Genomic DNA, 19,890 nt, shown 5'->3' with positions numbered 1-19,890 from the left:
ACCGACCTGTCCGCCTCCTAATTTAATGGAGGATTCACAGGGAAAGTTAATGAGATTTTGTCTTGCATTGTTTTGTTACTGCAGTCTTTAATCTGTCAATCTAATCTCTTGTCTTGAAGACTCAGAGATAAAACAGGGTAACTGACTTTGGTGCGCCTGGTTGGGCGCTTTATAACCTCGGTGGTGTCTGTTGTCACTTTTGGCACAAACTGAGCCCAATGCCCTCCACTGGATACCTCATTGCTTTGAAGTTTCTGGATCTACTCTGAAGCCTAGGGTATGTTCTGCAGGTAGATATTGTTCTCCAGAAAGTAAGTTTTTGTTATGGCTGCTAGACGATCAGACTTATCAAAAACCTAGTAAAGAAGAGTTTAAATATGCAATATATCTGCTGCCAATGTCTCATTATGCATTCTACTATCTTTGCTAGCACCCTGGCATTGCATGATGTTGGGCGATGTGGCAGGCATTCAACGCATTCTTAAACCAGGACCCAGTTAGAGATGATATTGTTGTGCACAAATCTTACACCAGTGCAGATGAACCTCGCTTTCCAATGGAAAAAAAAAAAAATAGCAGCGGCACCATTTGGTTGGCTTATTTTTGGCAGTTGGATGTCCAATAGCAGATTTTTAAGTGTAGCCTCTGATTTCTTTGGGCAGTTTTATTTTTGCAGTAGAGACAGTCCGATGCCAATCGGCGTATGTCTTATGTTATTTTCTCTGGAATTGCTGTAGAAAAAGTTTATCTCCTCCCTTTTTTTTTCTACCAGCTTACTTCTCTCCATTTTTTTTTTTATGAGATGCTTCCAGCATGACAAATATGAACATGGCATTTGATGGTTGCAATAGTTACATGGTAGTAGAATACAGCAATGTGCTTACTCATTGTCAACATCATATCTGTTTGATAGTCTCCTCACATTTTGTCTTGTTCTTTTGTAGCCACCAACAGCAAAAATGCATGCCATCATTGAACGGACTGCAAAATTTGTTTGCCTGCAAGGAGCGCAATTTGAAATCATGCTGAAAACCAAGCAAGCACGGAATTCTCAATTTGATTTTCTCCGATTTGACCACTACCTTTATCCGTATTATAAGCACATTGTAAAAGCTATGAAGGAAGGACGCTACACTTCATACTTGGAAAAAAAAGAGGAAGAGAAAAAAAGTAAGGCTTGTTCTAGAGTTTTATTCCGGTTGCAGTACACCTGCTTCTTTCTGTTTTATGTCCTGGGAGATGTCATATATCTGTATTTTTAGTGCTGTGGTTAAATCTTTGCCTTCCCCATTTTAGGAAGCATTTCCCGATTTAGAATATGTAAAAATGAACCTTCGATCACATAATTTGAAACAGACTACTGGTTGTGATTGGTGTCAGTAGTCTACTGGTAGAACCACTGTCTGGCACGTGTGTCTGAGCTCATAAGGGTGCTTTACCATGTGTGGTCTAATTTGGTGGGCCGAAGGATTTGGCTGTTTGGTTTTTCGTTCGATAAGGGTGACAGTTGCTCGTTGCCCAGTGGGTTCTCTTGTGAGGAATTTCTCTGTGACCCGTATGACTTTGGTGCTGTGTAGTGTCACAAAGACAAGGTGCATGCTGTGTAATGCATCTTCATGGATCTATGGGGCCGCATCCTGTATTTTAACATTGCGGCGGGTGGCAGTACCCGCCACAATGTTAAACATGTTTTGCATATGCATCTACAACTTGACAGGCACCGCGCGGTGCCTGCCACCTTGTACATGCATGTTAGAAATGGGATTTCTGGTTGGCTAGGGCTTGCACCAAAGTCAGGCAGAAACCACCATTCTACGTCAGAGCAAGGAAGTCACCCGCCAAGATAACCCCTGCTCACCCCCTTGGTAGCTTGGCACGAGCAGTCAGGCCTATCTCGGAGGCAAGGTGTAAAGCGTTTGCGCGCGCACCCAGAAACAACACCCAAGGCCCACCACAAAGGAAACTCCACACAAGGTTATATATAAAAATAGCCTTTGTATTGTACAAAACACATTAGATAATAAATACACACTTTACAAGGTGCCATAGGCACGGGCAGAATTTACAGGGGATTAGGTACATGGGACAGGGCCACATGGACCACTGTCAGGAATAGGCACTTAGACATAGCACATATAATATTGTAGCACAAAATAGAAAATAGAGCACACAACCAGCAACCACTGGTAAAAGGTAAGTACCACCTACGCAACCCTAACCACCTTAGGAAAATATCACGCTGGGAACCAGGACCTCACTAGCAACACCCTTACTAGGAAGAACAAACACCTAAGTATCACTATACATTTAGGGGTATAGGCATGAAAACATTACACATGATGCATCACAACATTTAGAGGTGTAGGGAAGAAAACACATGATGCATAAACATACATTCAGCGGTGGAGGGAAAAGCACATGACGCATAAAAAAACATTCAGAGGTGCAGCAAAGAACAATTGCGCCGAAATTACATAAGCCAACCTGTGACTGTCCCCAGGCCAACTGGCCTCTCTGGGGCTAGGACGCCCTGTGTCCCAAATGTCCGGGCCGGCTGCGCAGGCAGCCAAAGAACAAGCCTAAACGTGCCAGCTGCCCACTGAGTTCTGGGCAGTTGTAGTAGGGAGCCTGGCACCAGCGTGCCTCCTGGCTCTCTTCTGAAATTAACAATAGCGCAAAACCACAATGTGGGAGTCTCGGGGGCACTAGAAACGAAAGTTGCCTTGGGAGCCTTCTATGCTCTAGCTACCAATACTGTGGGAGCGGCCCGGTACCAGCTGGGGCCCCTCTACCACCAACAGAAATGCCCCCGGAGCCTCTCAGGGCTCTAAACAAATGCCAACAGGGTCTGTGGAGCCTCGCATGCTCTAAATAAACAAATGCCGCTACCACTTTAGCAGGAGGGGGCAGGCACCGGCAATGTGCCCCGACAACCCCCCTCGTACAATGATGGCCCCCGGAGCCCTCGTGGGCTAAGTAAGGAAAATTGCCCCTGTAATCCTGGAGCCTCGTGGGCTCTTTTTACAACGATGCCTGCTGAACAACGTGGGAGCGGCCGCTGTCAACCGGGGCCGCTCTAGGGGAACAGAGACTGCCCCCGCACTCACCGGTCGTTCTCCTTGCCGGTCGGGGAACTCTTCTCGGTCAGGTCCACATGAGAGCTCCCGCTCCTCGGGGCTCTCCTTCTGCACTCATCGGCGGCACTCCGGCGCTCCTCTTCACTTTTGGGAGCCTCGGGGGGGAAAGGTGCCGGCTTCTTCTTCCCGCGTCGGGTGGAGGCGGGGTGAGCTCCCGTCCTCCTGGGTACTAGGGACGCCTCCCCTCACCTCCTTGCTCCGGAGCGCGGGGTGGGCTCCCTTCGACTTCCGGTTTCGGCCCAAGGCACTTCCGGGTCGCCGTGGGCAGTGCGGCAGCCCTCAAAGCACACTCCTAGGCGGCAGGATCGGGGCAATGCGGGGTAGGCACCCGCTTGGAAGTCAATCGCCGGAGCGGAGTGGCACCCGGGCATTAAAATAATAAACCAGGGTCAGCTCCTGTACATCTGCGGAAATGCGGCAATGAGCGGGGTGGGCACCCGCGCCTCAGATTAGGGCAAAATGCGGGCGAAATGCAGGGTGGGCACCTGCTCTGAATTGGCAAAAATATGGGGATCCCCACGCCGGGGAATCCCTCGATTTAGGGATTGCAGCGCTGGGCTGCAGCTGAGAATAGCAGCGCTCCTGGGCAGGGAAATCCCGCGCTGCCCAGGCGCTTCAGGGACAAAGTTTCCAAGTCCAAAAAGAAGTCCAGCAAGGTCCTTAGGCAGGCAGGGGGGCAAAGGCTGGGCCCAGGATCCAGCTCACAGGGCCCTCCAGGCAGGAAGGCAGTCCCAGTGGCAGTTCTCCTGGCGCCCAGCAGCAGCAGCCCCCCTCAAGAAAGGATCCAGGAAGAGAACACCTTTCTGGGGACACAGCCCCTCTTTTATACACCTTTTCCCTTTGTCCTTAGGTGCAGGGTGGGGGGAAAACCAGTTGCAGCTGGTTTTGGAGCACTCTGATGTGCTCAGCCACCCTTTCTATTCACTGGCCAGGCTAGGGACATTAGACGCACCACAGGGGGCGGAGCCAGCATTGTGTGGGTAAAGCCCAGCCCTATTCAGGTCCCAGGTGCACTCCGACCCAGCTATCAGCATGCTAATCTCAACACTCGCCACCGGGGCAGACCCATCCTGACTCCTGGAGCCAGGCTCACCAGCCAGCTCCAGCCAATCACACGCCAGACACAAATTACACAAACATGCCAACTTCTAGAAGTGGCACTTCCACACTAGACACAATCACGCCGCATACATCATTGCACAGCATTTAATCACACGAGTCCGCACATACCAAACTCGAGCTTGCACTCCCCACGCATCAGGAACTAACATGGATACATACATTCCCCATGCATTCCTATGGGAGGGCCGGCCAACCTCACTACACGCACACACTTTACCAGGGGACACAGTGGTAAAGTGCGCAGAAACCAGAAATCACTAACCTTAGGTCACCATACAAAAGCAAAAAGTTTAGGGGTGAACCTGTCAGAAGGGCCAAGTCCAACACAATATGAAGGGGGGTACCATAGGTACTCCTCACCTGCAGAATCCCACCCCCCAACCCCTGGGGGCCCGCAACTGGTCCCCAAAAGCATTCTCCGCCTTTCTTTTTGCGGCGGCAACGCCGCCGCAAAAGACAGGCATCATAATGCCATGCTTTTGCTTGCATGGCACCGCCTGCATTGCCCCATGGTACCGGGTCCCGCAAGGCGGGCGGAAAAGGCCTGGCTTGCAGTACCACGGCGGACGGTCTTTCCGTCCGCCGCGGTACCTTTGCCATTCCCACCGCCATCCTAATTTGGAGGTGGGAATTTTCAGGGTGATGGCGAGAAATCCGTGACTGCCGGGCCGGCGGTCCTCACCGCCGGCTCGGCAGTCGCGGATTTCCCGCCTTTCTAATCGGCCCCCAAGAGTGTTCATTGTGTAAAGAGTGGCGTATTCTCTTGCCTCGTCTCTCATTGCCTGCATTATGGCTTTGGTGTTGTGCTGAGTTCTTGGGCGTGTAGAATGGTCTGGGTAATGCCACTCCTGTAGCTAGTGATTTTGGGTTCTGCTGCGGCTTTGATTTTTCTGTATGATATTTTGATGTTTCTTCAGGTTGACATATTACCTTAGTTATTTTAAAGATGGAGAGCATTAAAGTATCTTAAGCAGACTGGATACCAGGGTTGTTTGTGAACAGCACTTCCTAGCCGAGTGGATGACGACCAGCCGCCTGAAACTGAACTCGGACAAGACGGAGGTCCTCATCCTGGGCTCCTCACCCTCCGCCTGGGACGACTCCTGGTGGCCTCCCGCCCTGGGCACCGCACCCAAACCGACAGACCATGCACGAAACCTGGGCTTCATCCTGGACTCCTCCCTCTCCATGACCAGGCAAGTCAACAGCGTCTCCTCGGCGTGCTTCAACATCCTACGCATGCTACGGAAGATCTTCTGGTGGATCCCCACAGAGACCAGGAAGACCGTCACCCAGGCCCTCGTCACCAGCCGACTGGACTACGGCAACGCCCTCTACGCCGGGACCACCGCCAAGCTCCAGAAGAGACTCCAGCGGATCCAAAACGCCTCAGCCAGACTCATCCTCGACATCCCACGATCCAGCCACATCTCCGGACATCTGAGAGACCTTCACTGGCTCCCCATCAACAAGAGAATCACCTTCCGCCTCCTCACCCACGCACACAAAGCCCTACACGACCAAGGCCCGAGCTACCTCAACAGCCGAGTCAACTTCTACGCTCCCAAACGCCACCTCCGATCAGCCAACCACGCCCTCGCCGCCGTCCCCCGCATCCGAAGAGCGACTACAGGAGGAAGGTCCTTCTCCTACCTGGCCGCCAAGACCTGGAACTCCCTCCCGTCCGACCTGCGCCTGACCCAAGACCACCTCTCCTTCAGGAAGAAGCTGAAGACCTGGCTGTTCGAGCAGTAGCGGCACCCCCCCCCCCCCCCCCCCCAAGCGCCTTGAGACCCTACGGGTATGTAGCGCGCTTTACAAGTGTCACTGATTGATTGATTGATTGATAGCAAACATACCGTTTTATTTAGTTTGATTTCAAGATGTCCTGTTTTGCAGCAGGAGTGATTTTAACGTTTTAGTGTGGGTTTCGGCCATTGTCCAACAGTGAGGAAAGAGCCCCTCGAGGTGCACCTCAGCCCCCTCACCACCCCAATAGCAGTACCCCACCCGAGCACTAATTTTCATGGGAGGTGTAGTTTTAAATGGGAGACTCTCCTACCTCTGCCTAGTGGTGGACCTAGTGCCCGCAACAGGAATGGATCAAATCAAGGTCCATGGGAGTCCTTGCATGGGGACTAGTGCTCTGAACATAAGTTACTGGCTGGAGTCTTCAAAGTCCTTTTGTGCAGACCATTCAATGCTGGTTGTTCTTCTTGCATTTGTAGTAATGTAATTTGTACTTGTAAAGCGCACTAATACCCCAACTGGGGTGTCCTGGCGCTGTAACGCATACCGCTGTGGAACCCTTCCTGGCTTTTCTCTGTGAAATGTCCACTCCTGGCACCCCCAAGGTGAAGCCAGGCATCCCAGCGCTGTTGGGGCCGTTGTGGAGATTAAGCAAGCTATTGCCCAGAGTTGCAGAGTGGGACCCATGATTAGAATAGGCACAGAGGCGAGAATTATCAGGTCCGAGGAAATTGAGCCCAAGACCCGCCGAGGCAGGAATTGAACCCTGGTCCCGGGCCAGACCTCTGCATCAGGGTTTGCCGCTCTAACCATTGAGCCACACTTCTCCTAGTCTAAAGGCGTATGGCACTGTTGCCTTCCTCTCCCATGGATTGCTAACCTTTGTGTAACCAGCTAGGCCATGCCATGTGGAAGATCATGTCCAGTGCTACTTGGGGTGTGGAGACTTCTTTAAATGTGGTTTATTTCACCAGAGATGTTCTGGTCTTTTTACAGAGCACCTAGATCCTGCACTGCATGCTTGGCATGTTTATCCTAGGAGGTGGTGATCCATTGAGATTCTCAGTTGATGATCCCGCTCTTATCGAAATTGGAATGGCGATTAGCTGTAAAATGTGTATTTATGCTGTTTCTTCTGTCTGCAGTAATCAGTGTACAATACTGACATCCTAGAGGCCCAATTCCTTGAAATTACAATTTATTTTCAAAATTGCCCCTTTTTCCGTCGGTCTACAGCTGCACAGTCCTTCTGCTTTTAGAAAAAAAATCTTTAAACTTACTGTTTGTACTATTTAGCAGTAGTACAGCACAGCATCTTGACTTTCAGAAATATTTCTCATTGTGTTCATTTTTACTGGATTTGTATGTTATGTCTTGCCGTGAGAAAAATCAAACTGGTACTTTGTGATATTCTGTCAGATATGTTCTTCTTTTAGTTTCCTCTAGTATGTAGGAGTTGTTTTAACCAGATTAGACACTGTAATCGGCGATATAGCACATGGGGATTTTTGCTTTACTTTCCCGTTGGTATTGACCTCTTGGCACATTGGTAACAATCTACACAGAGCAGCCACCTTTTCATTTTGGGCTCTGTGCAGCAGTTACCTTGTTGGTTAACATTGGTGCAGTGTTAGTAGGCTCATTTAACATTGGTGTAGTGCTGGAAGCAATCTCCACTGAGCAGGCCCTCTTCATGTCGTGTACCAATATCCGCAGTCATGTTGGTTTACTTGGGCGTTGAGTGTTGGTAACGATCTGCACAGCTCACAGCAGCTTTCCTTCCCTCAGCCCTAACCCCAACTCCACCCGCAGCCTTTCGCTTCCTCAGTCCTCATCCACCCATTGCTGCTCCCAGAACTAACCCCCCTCCTCAAACCCTCCCTTCTGAACCCTAAACCTGAACTCGACAGCTGCTCCTTGCCCCGACCATTACTTCCCCTTCCCCTGAGTCTAGTGTCAGTTTGTCTCGCGATTCACAGTCTACGGATTCTTTGTGCCCCCTTGCACAATCCTTTTTGTTGCTTCTGTTTGGATTTATGAATGCTCATTGTTGGTGACCTGAAAGCAAGTTTGTAATATTTGAAACATTTGTGTGGAACATTAAATTGCAGTAAGCGGCATGGGCAACCTTCTTAGCAAAGAGAAGTTAAGAGTACAGAATATTCATCTTGAAGGGTCTTCGTTCTGGTGACCACCTCATTATTTCTGATTTGCAAAACTGTTTAGTTTCTCTACTCATCAGAGTTAGTCCCTTATGAAAACCTGTAGGATAGCAGTGTTAAGCATGTGATAACAAACTGACATTTATATTTACTGCCGGTATTTTAGACTGCTGTCCACAGGTGGGAAGATTTTGAGGAAGGTTGTCAGTCCAAGACAGGAGATGACTAAGTGTTACCCTACATTAGGGCAGTACACGGTGCAGCTTATACCTGTGCTGAAGCAGACTAACATGGTGGCCACCAGTGTGTGGTTATTATTTGAGATCTTCACCCTGAGAGTCCGAATTCAGACTTTGGATCCTGGTCCATTACAGAAGGTATCTGCAAGTGTCATTGTTTCAGTAGTCAGGTTTCAGATAGAACTTTCCAGAACCTCACTTGACTTCCAAATACCACTGAACTGAAAGGGTGGTGGTTCCTGGACATCTGTTGAGAAAGTATCCCCTGCAGACACTTTTTCAAGACTGAAGTTGCGAGGATGTAGTTTGTCTTGGGCAGCGCTCGCAATTATGCTTCATCATTGTGAGCAAAAGCTTAATGTTTTTTAATTGAGAAAGCAGCGTTGCTTGAATGCAGACCTTGTCAGCCAAGACTAACGCCTGTCAAAAACCTGGTTGGGTGTGTCAAATTGATGGCAAAAAGTCTCATTGAAGTGGCGCTGCCCCTGGTAATGAAGCTCTGAATTCTGAAGCTTAAAAGTAGGTTATCCTCTGCGCAAGTATCCATGCTGCTTCCGCTAGCGGAAAGTTTGAGCACTTCTTGCAGGATTAAAAGAAAGAAAATCCCTCTGGTGAACTTGATTTTGAGTTCAACTTTTGGGTCTGCCTTCTAGACCGAGGGTAACTTTTGTTATGAATCTACTAACCGAATTGAGAAAGATGACATTCATGGTTTCTGTGCACTTTAGAAATGGTTGAAAACTGTGTGTGTACCCCTATATTCCAAATATATTATTTTGTTCCCTAGGACCGGTGTTCAAAGGAGAAGTGGATGAGGATGAAGATGACGAGGAATATGATGATTATCTTCACCCTAGCCTTTCTGGATCTAAGAAGTGCAGCAGGCTTGAAGAACTCATAAAGGTACTCTAGATGTCTCTCTGGATAGCCCCTTGTGAGGCGTTCTCGTTGTGATGGTGTCACATGGATTCCTAGTCCAGCTGGGGTGTATCTAGGTATTGGTCAGTGCTTGCTGCGCATGTCTATTGGAGGGTAGCCATAATCGCACTAGAAGCAGTATGTCTCTTCAGAACACTGACCTGTCCTTACTTATCTGTGGTCTCATTTTTATTCGGATTGCATTAGCTGCCATAAGTGATGCAGAGTATTATTTATTTTTGGTTTCAGGTAGGTCGAGCTAGACCCAATTGGGTGCCAGCACATGAATACAGGATACAGCTGTAATTTGATTCCTTACAATTGCTCACATTTTGTTAAGGAATTGATGTGACCTTGCGGATTGATATTTTTGTTTGGAAGGAGGTCCAGGAACTCCGTACGCTCAACATAGGATGAGGGATTGTCCAATGGATTCTGCTGAACGGTGAATCATTTGGGAGGAAAAATTCTGTTTTCGGATTTTGTATGTGGTGATGGAGGATCATGCAAGACTGATTGTTTTTTTGCTCATTTATTTGTAGACCATCTGGGTTACACTGCTGCCTCTTGTGTGGGTCTGCGGTGGGGTGGTTTTTGATAACTGAGTAGTATCAAGCATAGAATTTGTAGTTTCCTGTTTTATAGTAGAGATCTAAGAGGTTTCATATAGAACTTGAAGAGAGTTGGCGATAGTACGGAGTCTTAAGGGACTCCTTGGAGAGGCAGTTATCTGAGAAGGGGTTTTGGGGTTTCTGTTTATTGGCATATGTTGTCCAGGTACAAAGTGAACTAGTTTATGACTGTTCCACTGCCCCTTTCAATCCAATTTCGTGTTTTTGATTTTTTGTAGCTAAGGATGTTAACGGACCATGGTGTATCATAGGTGCCATGTGCCCCAATACAAGAGAAATGGGCTTCTGACCACTGATCTGGCCGAGAAATAGAGCAATTATCATGACTCTGTGTACAGATGCGTGAGTGTACAGATGCGTGAGTGTACAGATGCGTGAGTGTACAGATGCGTGAGTGTACAGATGCGTGAGTGTACAGATGCGTGAGTGTACAGATGCGTGAGTGTACAGATGCGTGAGTGTACAGATGCGTGAGTGTACAGATGCGTGAGTGTACAGATGCGTGAGTGTACAGATGCGTGAGTGTACAGGTGCGTGAGTGTACAGGTGCGTGAGCGCGTATACAGGTGTGTGTGCGCGTATACAGGTGTGTGTGCGCGTATACAGGTGTGTGTGTGTGTATATATTTTTGTATGTGTGTGTGAGAATATGAGTGTGTGTATTAATAAATGTGCTTAGTGGTCAGCTTCCAAGTTGGCTCTAAAGTTGAGACCGATTTAGAAAAGCTATCGTTTTAGGTGCCATTAAGCAATATTGGGTTGTTTTGTTGTCTGACCCTGACCACCATACTTGCATGCGAGTCACTTTACCTTGTGTTTCTTCCAGCCTTTAAATGTAATGGATCCCGATCATCCTCTAGCAGCCCTTGTTCGCAAAGCTCAGTCTGAGAGGAATAATGCGGCTCAGCTGCTGGCCGACACTGCTGCAGCGCAACAAGCGGCAGATAAGGCTGAAGCCCAACAAGTGGCGGATAAGGCTGAAGCCCAGCAGCTGGCTGACCATGCTGCAGCCGAGCAGCAGGCGGACACTGAAGCAGCACAGGCGGAGGCTGTCACATTTTCTGCAGAGAGTAAGTAAACTGATTATTTAAGATCTTTCTTGTTACCAGAAACTGTTTGGTTAGTAGTTGAATATCGATCTGATTATAACTTGTGAATGGACTTTACACTTCCTGAAACTCCCTCTTTGTTGTTGAGAATTGATAAAACTATGATGAATGATGGCCGCGTGTTGTTGTGTGCATTTGCACTATGGTTTACATGCTTTGTGCCATTTAATGTGAAGGAATATTTTGATATGTTTAAAATGTATGTTCAATGAATTCCTACTTGTTTGTGCAATTGTTGTGATTTCCTTTTTAGTATGCTTTGACTAGTTTATCTTGTTCTGTGCATGACTGCAGTATTTTTCTACGCCTTGTAGAGACTTGTGCGAGTGAGCTGTGTGGCTTTTTGTTGTTTTCGTTTGTAGGGCTGCTTTGCTAACAAGAGTTTGGTTAGGTTATCAGGACTTGTCAACTGAATTCACCCAGGGAGCTTTGCAGTGCTTTACACATGCTACGCAGTGCTCTCAGGTATTCAGTGGCTCTGGAGGGGGTGTAGGATTCATTATTCTTTCCCCTTTTCATCCATCATTCGAGGTTTCCCATTGTGATTTGGTACTTCTGTTGAGTGGGAAAGGGTCCTTAATGAGGAGAACTGGAATTTCTCTTGTGTATTGAAGTTGGCAGCTTGAAGCCCGTATCTAGAAGCCTGCATTTGCCCTTACAGAGATTAGCTGCCCAAGACAGCAGCATGAGACCCTGTAATGATGTGAACGGTCCCTAGCCTTGAATCCAACGGAACAAGCCTTTCAGTTAAAGTGCTCCCGGGCTTTCAGGCAAACCCATTCCTTTATTGATTTCTTCTGTTAGCTTTTCTTTTAAAATTCTACAAAAACAACCTCAATACAGATGGAAAGACTGAAGGACAATGTTTGATAACATTTCTTTTTTCTTGTATCCAAGGTTTCTACCCCTGAACACTTTTGTTTGGAGTTAATTGTGGAAATGCTTACTATTCACTTATGTGTGTCCTAACTCAGTTTGTTCTTAAAACGTGGCATTGTTTTTCAGTGGACTTCAACATCAATGGCTAATGTTTGTGTGCATATTTGGTACCATTGTTGGGGTTTTCAGGCCTGTATTGAGGCTTTTCCTTTAGTTACAAAATAGAATGTTAACAATTGAAATGCGCTTTGGATGGAGTTAACGTCTTCCATCTCATTGGCGCAGTACTTCCTTTGCTGACACAGGACGTCTTAGTTTCCCAAGCTGGGCACTAATACTAAAGTATATGAAGAAACGTTTCTTCAGGCTGCAACACTGAACCTGGTATGCGTGTTTATCTTTTGTTTTTTAGTACATTATCCTTCTTGCAGATGTTCATGTGGCGCTCAAAGAAAGATTATATATAAATTTCCTACTGGTGGTCGCCAGTAGGTAGTTATAGTTATGACAGTTTTTTTCCATAGGAAGAGCGCTTTTTAGGTCTCGCCTGGCGTTGTAGAGCGCATGCGCTGCTCGCTCCGCGAGGGCTTCTTGGAATCTATACAGTTTCCGAAGTGGTGTTTCAGCTCCGCCCATTATTTTGGTTGGTTTGTGTCATAAGTTATGCTAAACAATGTCTTTTGATTGTAACTGAGGCTTTAGTCCCTCTTGGTTACCGCCCTGTCTTCTTTTAGCAGGGACTGGATTATTTACAGGCGGCGTGATACTGTCTCCTGTAATTAGGCGGTGAGCACTTTCTTTTTGTCATTCCGGCTGCGAATACTGGTGCGCAGCAGCGCGCCCCAGCTGCCATGTTTCGTGCCTGCCTTCCTCCCTCTCACTGGTGACACGGACGGCTCCTCCCCGCACCGAAGTCTGGCTCTGAGCTCCGCTGAGCCTCACACACGCCGGCGTCTCTCCCCGTCCTATTGCCATGGTCCCCGGAGCCCCACTTCTGGCTGTTGCTGCTCCTCGCTCTGTGAATGGTGTTTGTGTTCAACAAGCCGCAGCAATCCGAACCCACATTTATGCAGCCTTTCTTCTCGTTATTGACCAATGTGTTGTGGAAGATAAACCATACAAATCTTATCTAATCTTTGCATTGGAAATTGTAACCTAGGATTGGTGATGACCGAACGCTAATACTAATAATATCGAGAATGTGAATTTTGCCCGTGCGCCACCCAGCTGAGGTCATAGCTAACAGGGAAGGCTGACTTTTCTAGATGAGTTTAGTGTAATCCGTGAACGCCCGCAAGTGACTTGGTAGCTGGGTTTCTCGCAAATGCGCAGAGAACGGTAGACCCCATTGGGTGTTGAAGCTACAGCTGAGAGAGACACCGTCCATCTGTTATGGCCGGCCATGGGGGCTCGGGCCCCAGTATCCTGAAAAACTTCGGGGGAGAGGATGGCTATCGTTCTGGATACTGCAGTAGCGAGACCGGGAACATGTCCCATGGTAATAGGAGGGAAGAGATAGAGTGGGTATTGAGATGCTCTGTTATACCAACTAAGAATTGGCACTGGTTTTTCTTTCTGCTAGTTGAAAGGCTCTAATGTTCAGTCATGTTTGATATGAGGTAATAGATGACTACTTTCAGGTATGGCCCAGATCTTTGCGGCCAGTACAGAAAAACTGCAGTCCAACATATTTGTGCAAGTTGTCATCTACTGTTCAAGCAATCGTAAATAGATAAATATTTCCTTCAAATTGTGTTGCACTGCGGAATTGGGAGTAATTACGGAATTGCTGTGGTAAGACTATTCCACGGAGAGCCTTCTTTATCTTCCTAGAGTATGGAGGATTGATTTAAAAATTCTGTAACAGGAAAATGAAAAAATACCGGAAAAATATAGTTTAGTAATTCTGCTTATGTAAAATAATGGTATATACTGATAAACCATAGATTATCAATTCCCTGTCTTTGTTGTTCCCTTCTGATTGAAAAATGTGCTCTTATCTAGCCCAACCTAAGTTGCGTTATTGAAATAATGTTTGCTCTTTATGCTCTTCTCTCCTCTGCCGTGTTAGTCCGATATCCAAATTTGTCATGATATTTCTTTCATACTCATAAAAATGTGGGCCACTCGGGAGAAATGCAGATTTTTGCACTTTTTTTTCAAAACAGTTAAAACATGTTGCACAGTGTTTAAAACAAAACATTTGTGCATGTGTTTTGAAAGTGCAAAATTGCTGCAACCTGGAGATTCTGATAAAGGAACACATAAAGCAAAGCCTCGTGATATTGTTGACACACTAGAGACTTGTCAGAATGCCATAATTTCATTTTGAGGATTTCGAATGAAATAATAGCATTTTATGAAGTATATAAAGGTGGCTAACAGGATACTTGTTCTTGTACCACGATGTGCAGTTGACTTGAAAGTCTAGGACAAGCATTTGCAATGTAATAGGTCTCGCAGCTATGAGAGTTTGAGCTATTGGCATTGTAAATGGCTATGCCTTTTATTTTGATTTTGATTTATTTATTTATTTAATATAGCGCCTGAATCGACCCCGAAGGGGTATCCCTGCGCTGCGGACAAGCAATTGGAGAGCTGAGGGACTGATTCAGGATTAGAGGCAGAAAAGGAGGGTCTTAAGATGTTTCCTGAATTGGAGGTGGTCAGGGCATTGCCTCATGTGCAGGGGGAGCTGGTTCAGTACAGGGGACCAAGGTGGGAGAGTGCCTTTCCACCTAGTCTGGCCTTCCTCACTCGAGGGACCACGAGTAGTGACTTAGTTCCAGAGCGGAGGGACCTTGAGGGAGTGTGCAGTATGAATGTCTCTGCTAGCTAGGTGGGGCCGAGATGGTTTAAAGATTTATGGACCGTGCAGCAGACCTTGAACTGGACCTGCTCTCGTATCGGGAGCCAGTGTAGGTGATGGAGGAGAGTGCGAGAGGCAGTCCAGGGGTGGGGCATTTAAGACCAGAAGCACTGCAGTGTTCTGGACTACCTGCAGACTGCACAACGAGGATTCATAGGCCGAAGGCAAGAGGCCATTGCAATAGTCCAGGCGGCTCAGTACAAGTGCCTGTGTCAGGGTCTACCGAGTGGAGTAGGGAAAATACTCGGTGTAAGAGGCCCAGCATCTGAAAGCAGGAGCCAGCTGTCTGGACAGCGTGCTCTTTCAGGGTGAGAGCCTGGTCCAGGCGAATGCCATGGTTGTTGACAGTGGATTTAGGGACGGGGGAGTGCCCAGGTCCACAAGCCACCACTAAGGTGTCCAGAGTAAGGGTGCGTCTCCGAAGAGCATGATTTCTGTCTTCCCCACATTGGATTGGAAGAAATGGTCTCTCCTCCAATTGGAGATATTCTAAATTCCAGAAGAGAAGGCTGACTGTACGGATGAAGTGAGTTTGTTGAATGGGAATAGCAGCTGTCTATGGGGGGCGGAGCTTGCTGGCGTCCATGCTAGACGTGTGAGAGCTGAGCTCCTCGCCTGAGCCCCTTTAATATTCGTCAAATTGATCCTTTTTGGCACCTCACTGTCTCCAGCGAGAGCGGAATTTGCTTCTGCGACCCCGGGGGCTGCTGGGGGCACCTTTCCTGATCGAAATCGGTGGTGGCATCGATCACCGGACCGGCGGAGTTTGGAGTTGCGGACCAGGCCGCAATCCGCGGACTATCCTTGGGGGCGGTCCGCCCTGCGTAACACTACGTGCGGCGTGAGGTTCCTGTGTGGCCCCGATCTGCCGGACGGCCCTCTACCCTGCGCTGCTTCTGGTCCGGTCCTCACCAGTGCTAGCTCACCGCGGCCCCTCTGCCCTGTGTGTATTTGCTGCAACCCCTTGGTGGAGACCTGGGGCTCCCCGGAGTGACCTACGGACCGGACCGCGGGGAGTTGCGCCCTACTACTGCCGGTTGGCGGGCTCCGCCGCAACCCTGATCGACCCGAGGACTGGAAAGACGCTGGTATTGGGCTGTGTGCTTTTGTGTGTACTGGCACTTCTCGACACCCCGCAGTGTGACCTGCACCGTAGTGTGAAACTGGAGTTTGGGTTTCTCCTCCTGGACTAGTCTGTGCCACGAGGCTCGCGGCCGCCATCTTAGGCCGCCATCCCTTGCTGTCCTCCGGACTGCTTTGCGGAGTTCGCTCCTCCGGCTCTTCTCCTACGTCGAGCTGTCTCTTGCTCATTGCTTGCCACATTTTCTGTGACCTCTACCATGGGGAAAGGAGACAGAAATCAGCCGAAGCTCACGTTCGAGCAGCGGAGGCCGAAGGGCGCGGAGAATGCTCCTCCGGACACACCAGCGCAGGCAGCGGAAGGCTCGCTCTGTGCGGACATTCGTGAGATGCTCGGCGCCATGGAGAAAGGCCTGCAGGACAGTATGTCAGCGATCGGCTCGAAAATCGACGCCTTATCATTCCGTATGGACCGGATGTCCGAAAGGGTGGACAAACATGCGGAACGTTTGGACATGGCGGAGCGTAGGCTGACGGAGGCAGAGGAGGCCCAAACGGAGTTGGGATAAGGACCGTAAGCAATTCAGCCGCCTTCTCCAGGTCATACAGGACAAAACGGAGGATTTGGAAGCGCGCTCACGGCGCTCCAACATCCGCATCACGGGGGTTGCGGAATCCACCAACACCGGAAAGATGGAACTGTTTGTCGAGAAGCTGCTACGCAAGCTCCTGGGGGAGGACGTCTTCTCCCCCATGTTTATTATTGAAAGGGCCCATCGCACTCTCGGACCCCAACCGCAGCCTGGCCTCCCACCGAGACCAATCATCGCCAAACTTTTGAACTACAGGGACCGCGACCTGGCCCTCCGTCTGGCGAGAGAGAAGGGGGAATTGCAGTTTGAAGGAATGAACATCTCCCTCTATCCTGACTTCACTGCTAGGGTGCAGGAGGAGCGAAAGCGATTCGCCCCCTACAAGAAACAGATGCGGGACATGGGGCTCGACTATGCCATGCTATACCCGGCGAGACTTCGGATAAATAAACAAGGACATTCGCATTTTTTCACCGACCCGGCTGAACTGAAGAAATCGCTTAAAGAATGGGCTAGAGAACAGCGCAACAGCCCGAGGGATCAGCGTACGGAGGATGAGGAGGCTGGATCTTTGGAGGGCCAAGGCTGAACTGTCCCGCGCTGCGTGGCTTGGCTTGGCTATTTTGCTGTGACTGTATGTATTGTATTCCAGTTTTTGCTATGTCTCTCCTTTGCCTTCACAGCATGTCGGTTTGTGCCCCTTAATTTGCCAGGTTCGGGGTGGTGCCACGAAATGGGGCTCGATCTTTTGCTGTTCTCCCTTTGTTGTCGGGGGGTGCTCCCGGTGGTACGTTGAGACTGATTATTCGCCACTCTGCTTGTTCTATTGCTGGGGCTTGGGTGGGGTGCCGAACGCTATGGGGGTGGGGCTGGGAGCATCGACTGTATCTGGCCCTTGTTGGAGAGTATTGTGGTCTGGCCAGAACCTCTGCCCCTGCGCTTTCGGCTTTGCGACCCTCTAGGGGGTCCTGGGTTTGTAGTGGGGTGTTTCGGGTGGGTTCAGGGTGGGTAGTGCTATGCTCTGTCTGACCGGGTTGGGGTTGGTCGGCTGTGGGTGGGTGGCTGTTGGTTGTGCTCGTGTATTGTTGCTGCCATGCTGTTTGGGGTTCAGGGTTTGCCGGGTGGGGGGTTTGTTTTTGCCGACTACTACACTGTGTCTGTCACGCTGTCTGCTCTGCGACATTTTCCTTTTTAATCTGCCATGTCGACTGCTGAATCACTGAGTGCGGAGTGCTCCCCGGGCTCTCTGCGATTGCTGTCCTGGAACGTAAGGGGGCTCAACGATTTCCGCAAGCTCAGGAAGGTCTTAGCCTATTTGCAACGCCATCACATTGACCTTGCTTTACTGCAGGAAACACATTTGCCGCTCTCCAGCCCTATGTTGCAGGTGAGGGGCCTTGGCACCGCTTGTGTCGCTGCGGGGTTCACAACGCACGCTAGGGGGGTGCTCATATGGGCTAATCCCAAATCCCATTTGTCGCTGACCCGACTGGCGGTAGACCCTGAAGGGAGGTTTGTGGTTGCGCGCTGTGTTGGAAAGGATCATGATCTTTTGCTGGTGAATGTGTATGGCCCCAATTACGACTCCCCGGAGTTCTATGCTTCGCTTGCTGACAGCTGCAGGCAGTTTGTGGGCTCTAGAATGCTGTGGGGGGGGGACTTTAACTTAGTGCTGAACCCGGCCCTTGACAGATCTGCGGGCCCCCCTAGGTCCCCTGCTGCTTCCGCGTCCCTCCTTTTGTCGGAATGTGTGAAACTTGATTTACTTGATGTGTGGCGACATAGGCACTCGGGGCAGGGTGGGTTCACTCACTACTCGGCCTTTCACAACATTCATACACGCATAGATTATTGGTTTGTTTCCCGCTCTTTGCTAGATATGGTTAAGGGTTGCACGGTTTTCCCGCGCACGCTGTCGGACCACTCGCCCTTGCTCTTGCAGCTGGTGGCTCCTCCCAGGAGGATCCCCCCCTTCACGTGGAGGTTCCCCCCGTACTCCCTCTTAGATGAGGCTTTCAGAGGGGAACTCGCCGAAGACATAGAGGCCTATTTCGCGACCAATGTGGGCTCAGTGGACAGCGTCCAAGTTCTCTGGGACGCATTCAAAGTTTTCATCAGAGGGATGACTATGGCGAAACATTCTGGGGTGCTCAAAGCTATCAGGCGACGCCTGCAATTGCTCGAGACTCAGCTCGCTAGCCTGGATAATCAGGCAGTGGTCTCGGGGGACGCAGCCAATACGGTCACGCTTAAGTCCTTGCTAGATGAATTTCAGGAGGAGGCGGACAGGGAAATTAAGCATATGGGCAAATACGCGACGGCGCGTGTGTATGGGGAACGGGAGCGGCCTGGTGCACTCCTAGCTAAACTTATGCGCAACAGTAGGCCCCCATTGGTTATCGAGGAGTTGGTGACGGCTGCTGGGGCGGTGGTTACGGAGGAGCAGGACATCTTGGCGGAATTTCATGCCTACTACACTGCCCTCTACTCCTCGAGGGACGCACATCTTGAGGACGAAATAGACGACTACTTGAGCTACATCCGAATGCCCTTTCTGGCTGACTGGCAGAGGGAGTTTCTTATGGCCCCCATTCAGAAAGAGGAGATAACGGAAGCGCTGGCGGGCATGAAATCTGGTAGCGCTCCTGGTGCGGACGGTCTCACGGTGTCCTTCTATAAGGCCTTCCAGGAGCAACTGGTCCCGTACTTGATGCTCTTGTTCGATGACATATGCCAGCAGGGCAGCATGTCGAAATCCATGAGAGAGGCGTTGCTTATCACCATCCCGAAACCTGGCAAGCCCCTTAATCAGTGTGGCTCCTACCGGCCGCTATCGCTGATAAATGTGGACGCGAAACTGTACGCTAAGGTTCTTGCGACTCGTTTGGCGTTGCTGGTTCCGGACCTGGTTGCCCCGGAGCAGGCTGGGTTTGTTCCCTCACGCAATCTCACTTATAATATTCGCACGGTCCTAGGCACAATCCAGCATGTTAAACACGAACACAAAGCGGTGGCCATCTTCTTGGATATGGAGAAGGCCTTTGACTCCGTTGAATGGTCGTTTATGCTGAGAGTCCTCCGTAAATTTGGCCTAGGTGAGCCGTTTCTGCAAATGTTGGGAGCCCTATACTACAAACCTACTGCGAGGCTGAAGATAGGTAACCTGGTCACTGCTCCCATCGACATTGGGAGGGGCACACGTCAGGGTTGTCCCCTTTCTCCCCTGCTGTATGCCATGGTAGCGGAACCTCTCGCCTGCGCTATACGAGAGTATCACCGGTTTGAAGGGATCAACTTCCCGACGTACCAGATCGGTATCTCCACATATGCGGATGACACTCTGCTATATGTTCGGGACCCGGAGGCTAATCTCTCTGCGGTGCTACGGGAGGTGGTGAGGTT

The 19,890-nt window shown here is 49.5% G+C and overlaps 1 protein-coding gene across 2 annotated transcripts in view; it reads left to right on the top strand.

The window, feature by feature from the left end:
- The first annotated feature begins 949 nt into the window (after nt 1-949).
- LOC147666543 (splicing factor, suppressor of white-apricot homolog) overlaps nt 950-19,890 on the top strand; it is a 590,263-nt gene continuing 571,322 nt past the window's right edge. For both annotated transcript variants that reach the window (XM_086948999.1, XM_086948998.1), the window contains exons 1-3: nt 950-1,170; nt 9,197-9,312; nt 10,785-11,028. In XM_086948999.1, coding sequence (XP_086805125.1) covers nt 960-1,170; nt 9,197-9,312; nt 10,785-11,028 — 571 coding nt within the window. In that variant the 5' untranslated portion in view covers nt 950-959. The remainder of the gene's footprint in view (nt 1,171-9,196; nt 9,313-10,784; nt 11,029-19,890) is intronic.

This window comes from Lissotriton vulgaris, unplaced genomic scaffold, assembly GCF_964263255.1.
Source record: "Lissotriton vulgaris unplaced genomic scaffold, aLisVul1.2 SCAFFOLD_966, whole genome shotgun sequence".
Taxonomy (NCBI): domain Eukaryota; kingdom Metazoa; phylum Chordata; class Amphibia; order Caudata; family Salamandridae; genus Lissotriton; species Lissotriton vulgaris.
The sequence above is the reverse complement of the archived record's forward strand: the minus strand, read 5'-3'. Positions and strand labels throughout refer to the sequence as shown.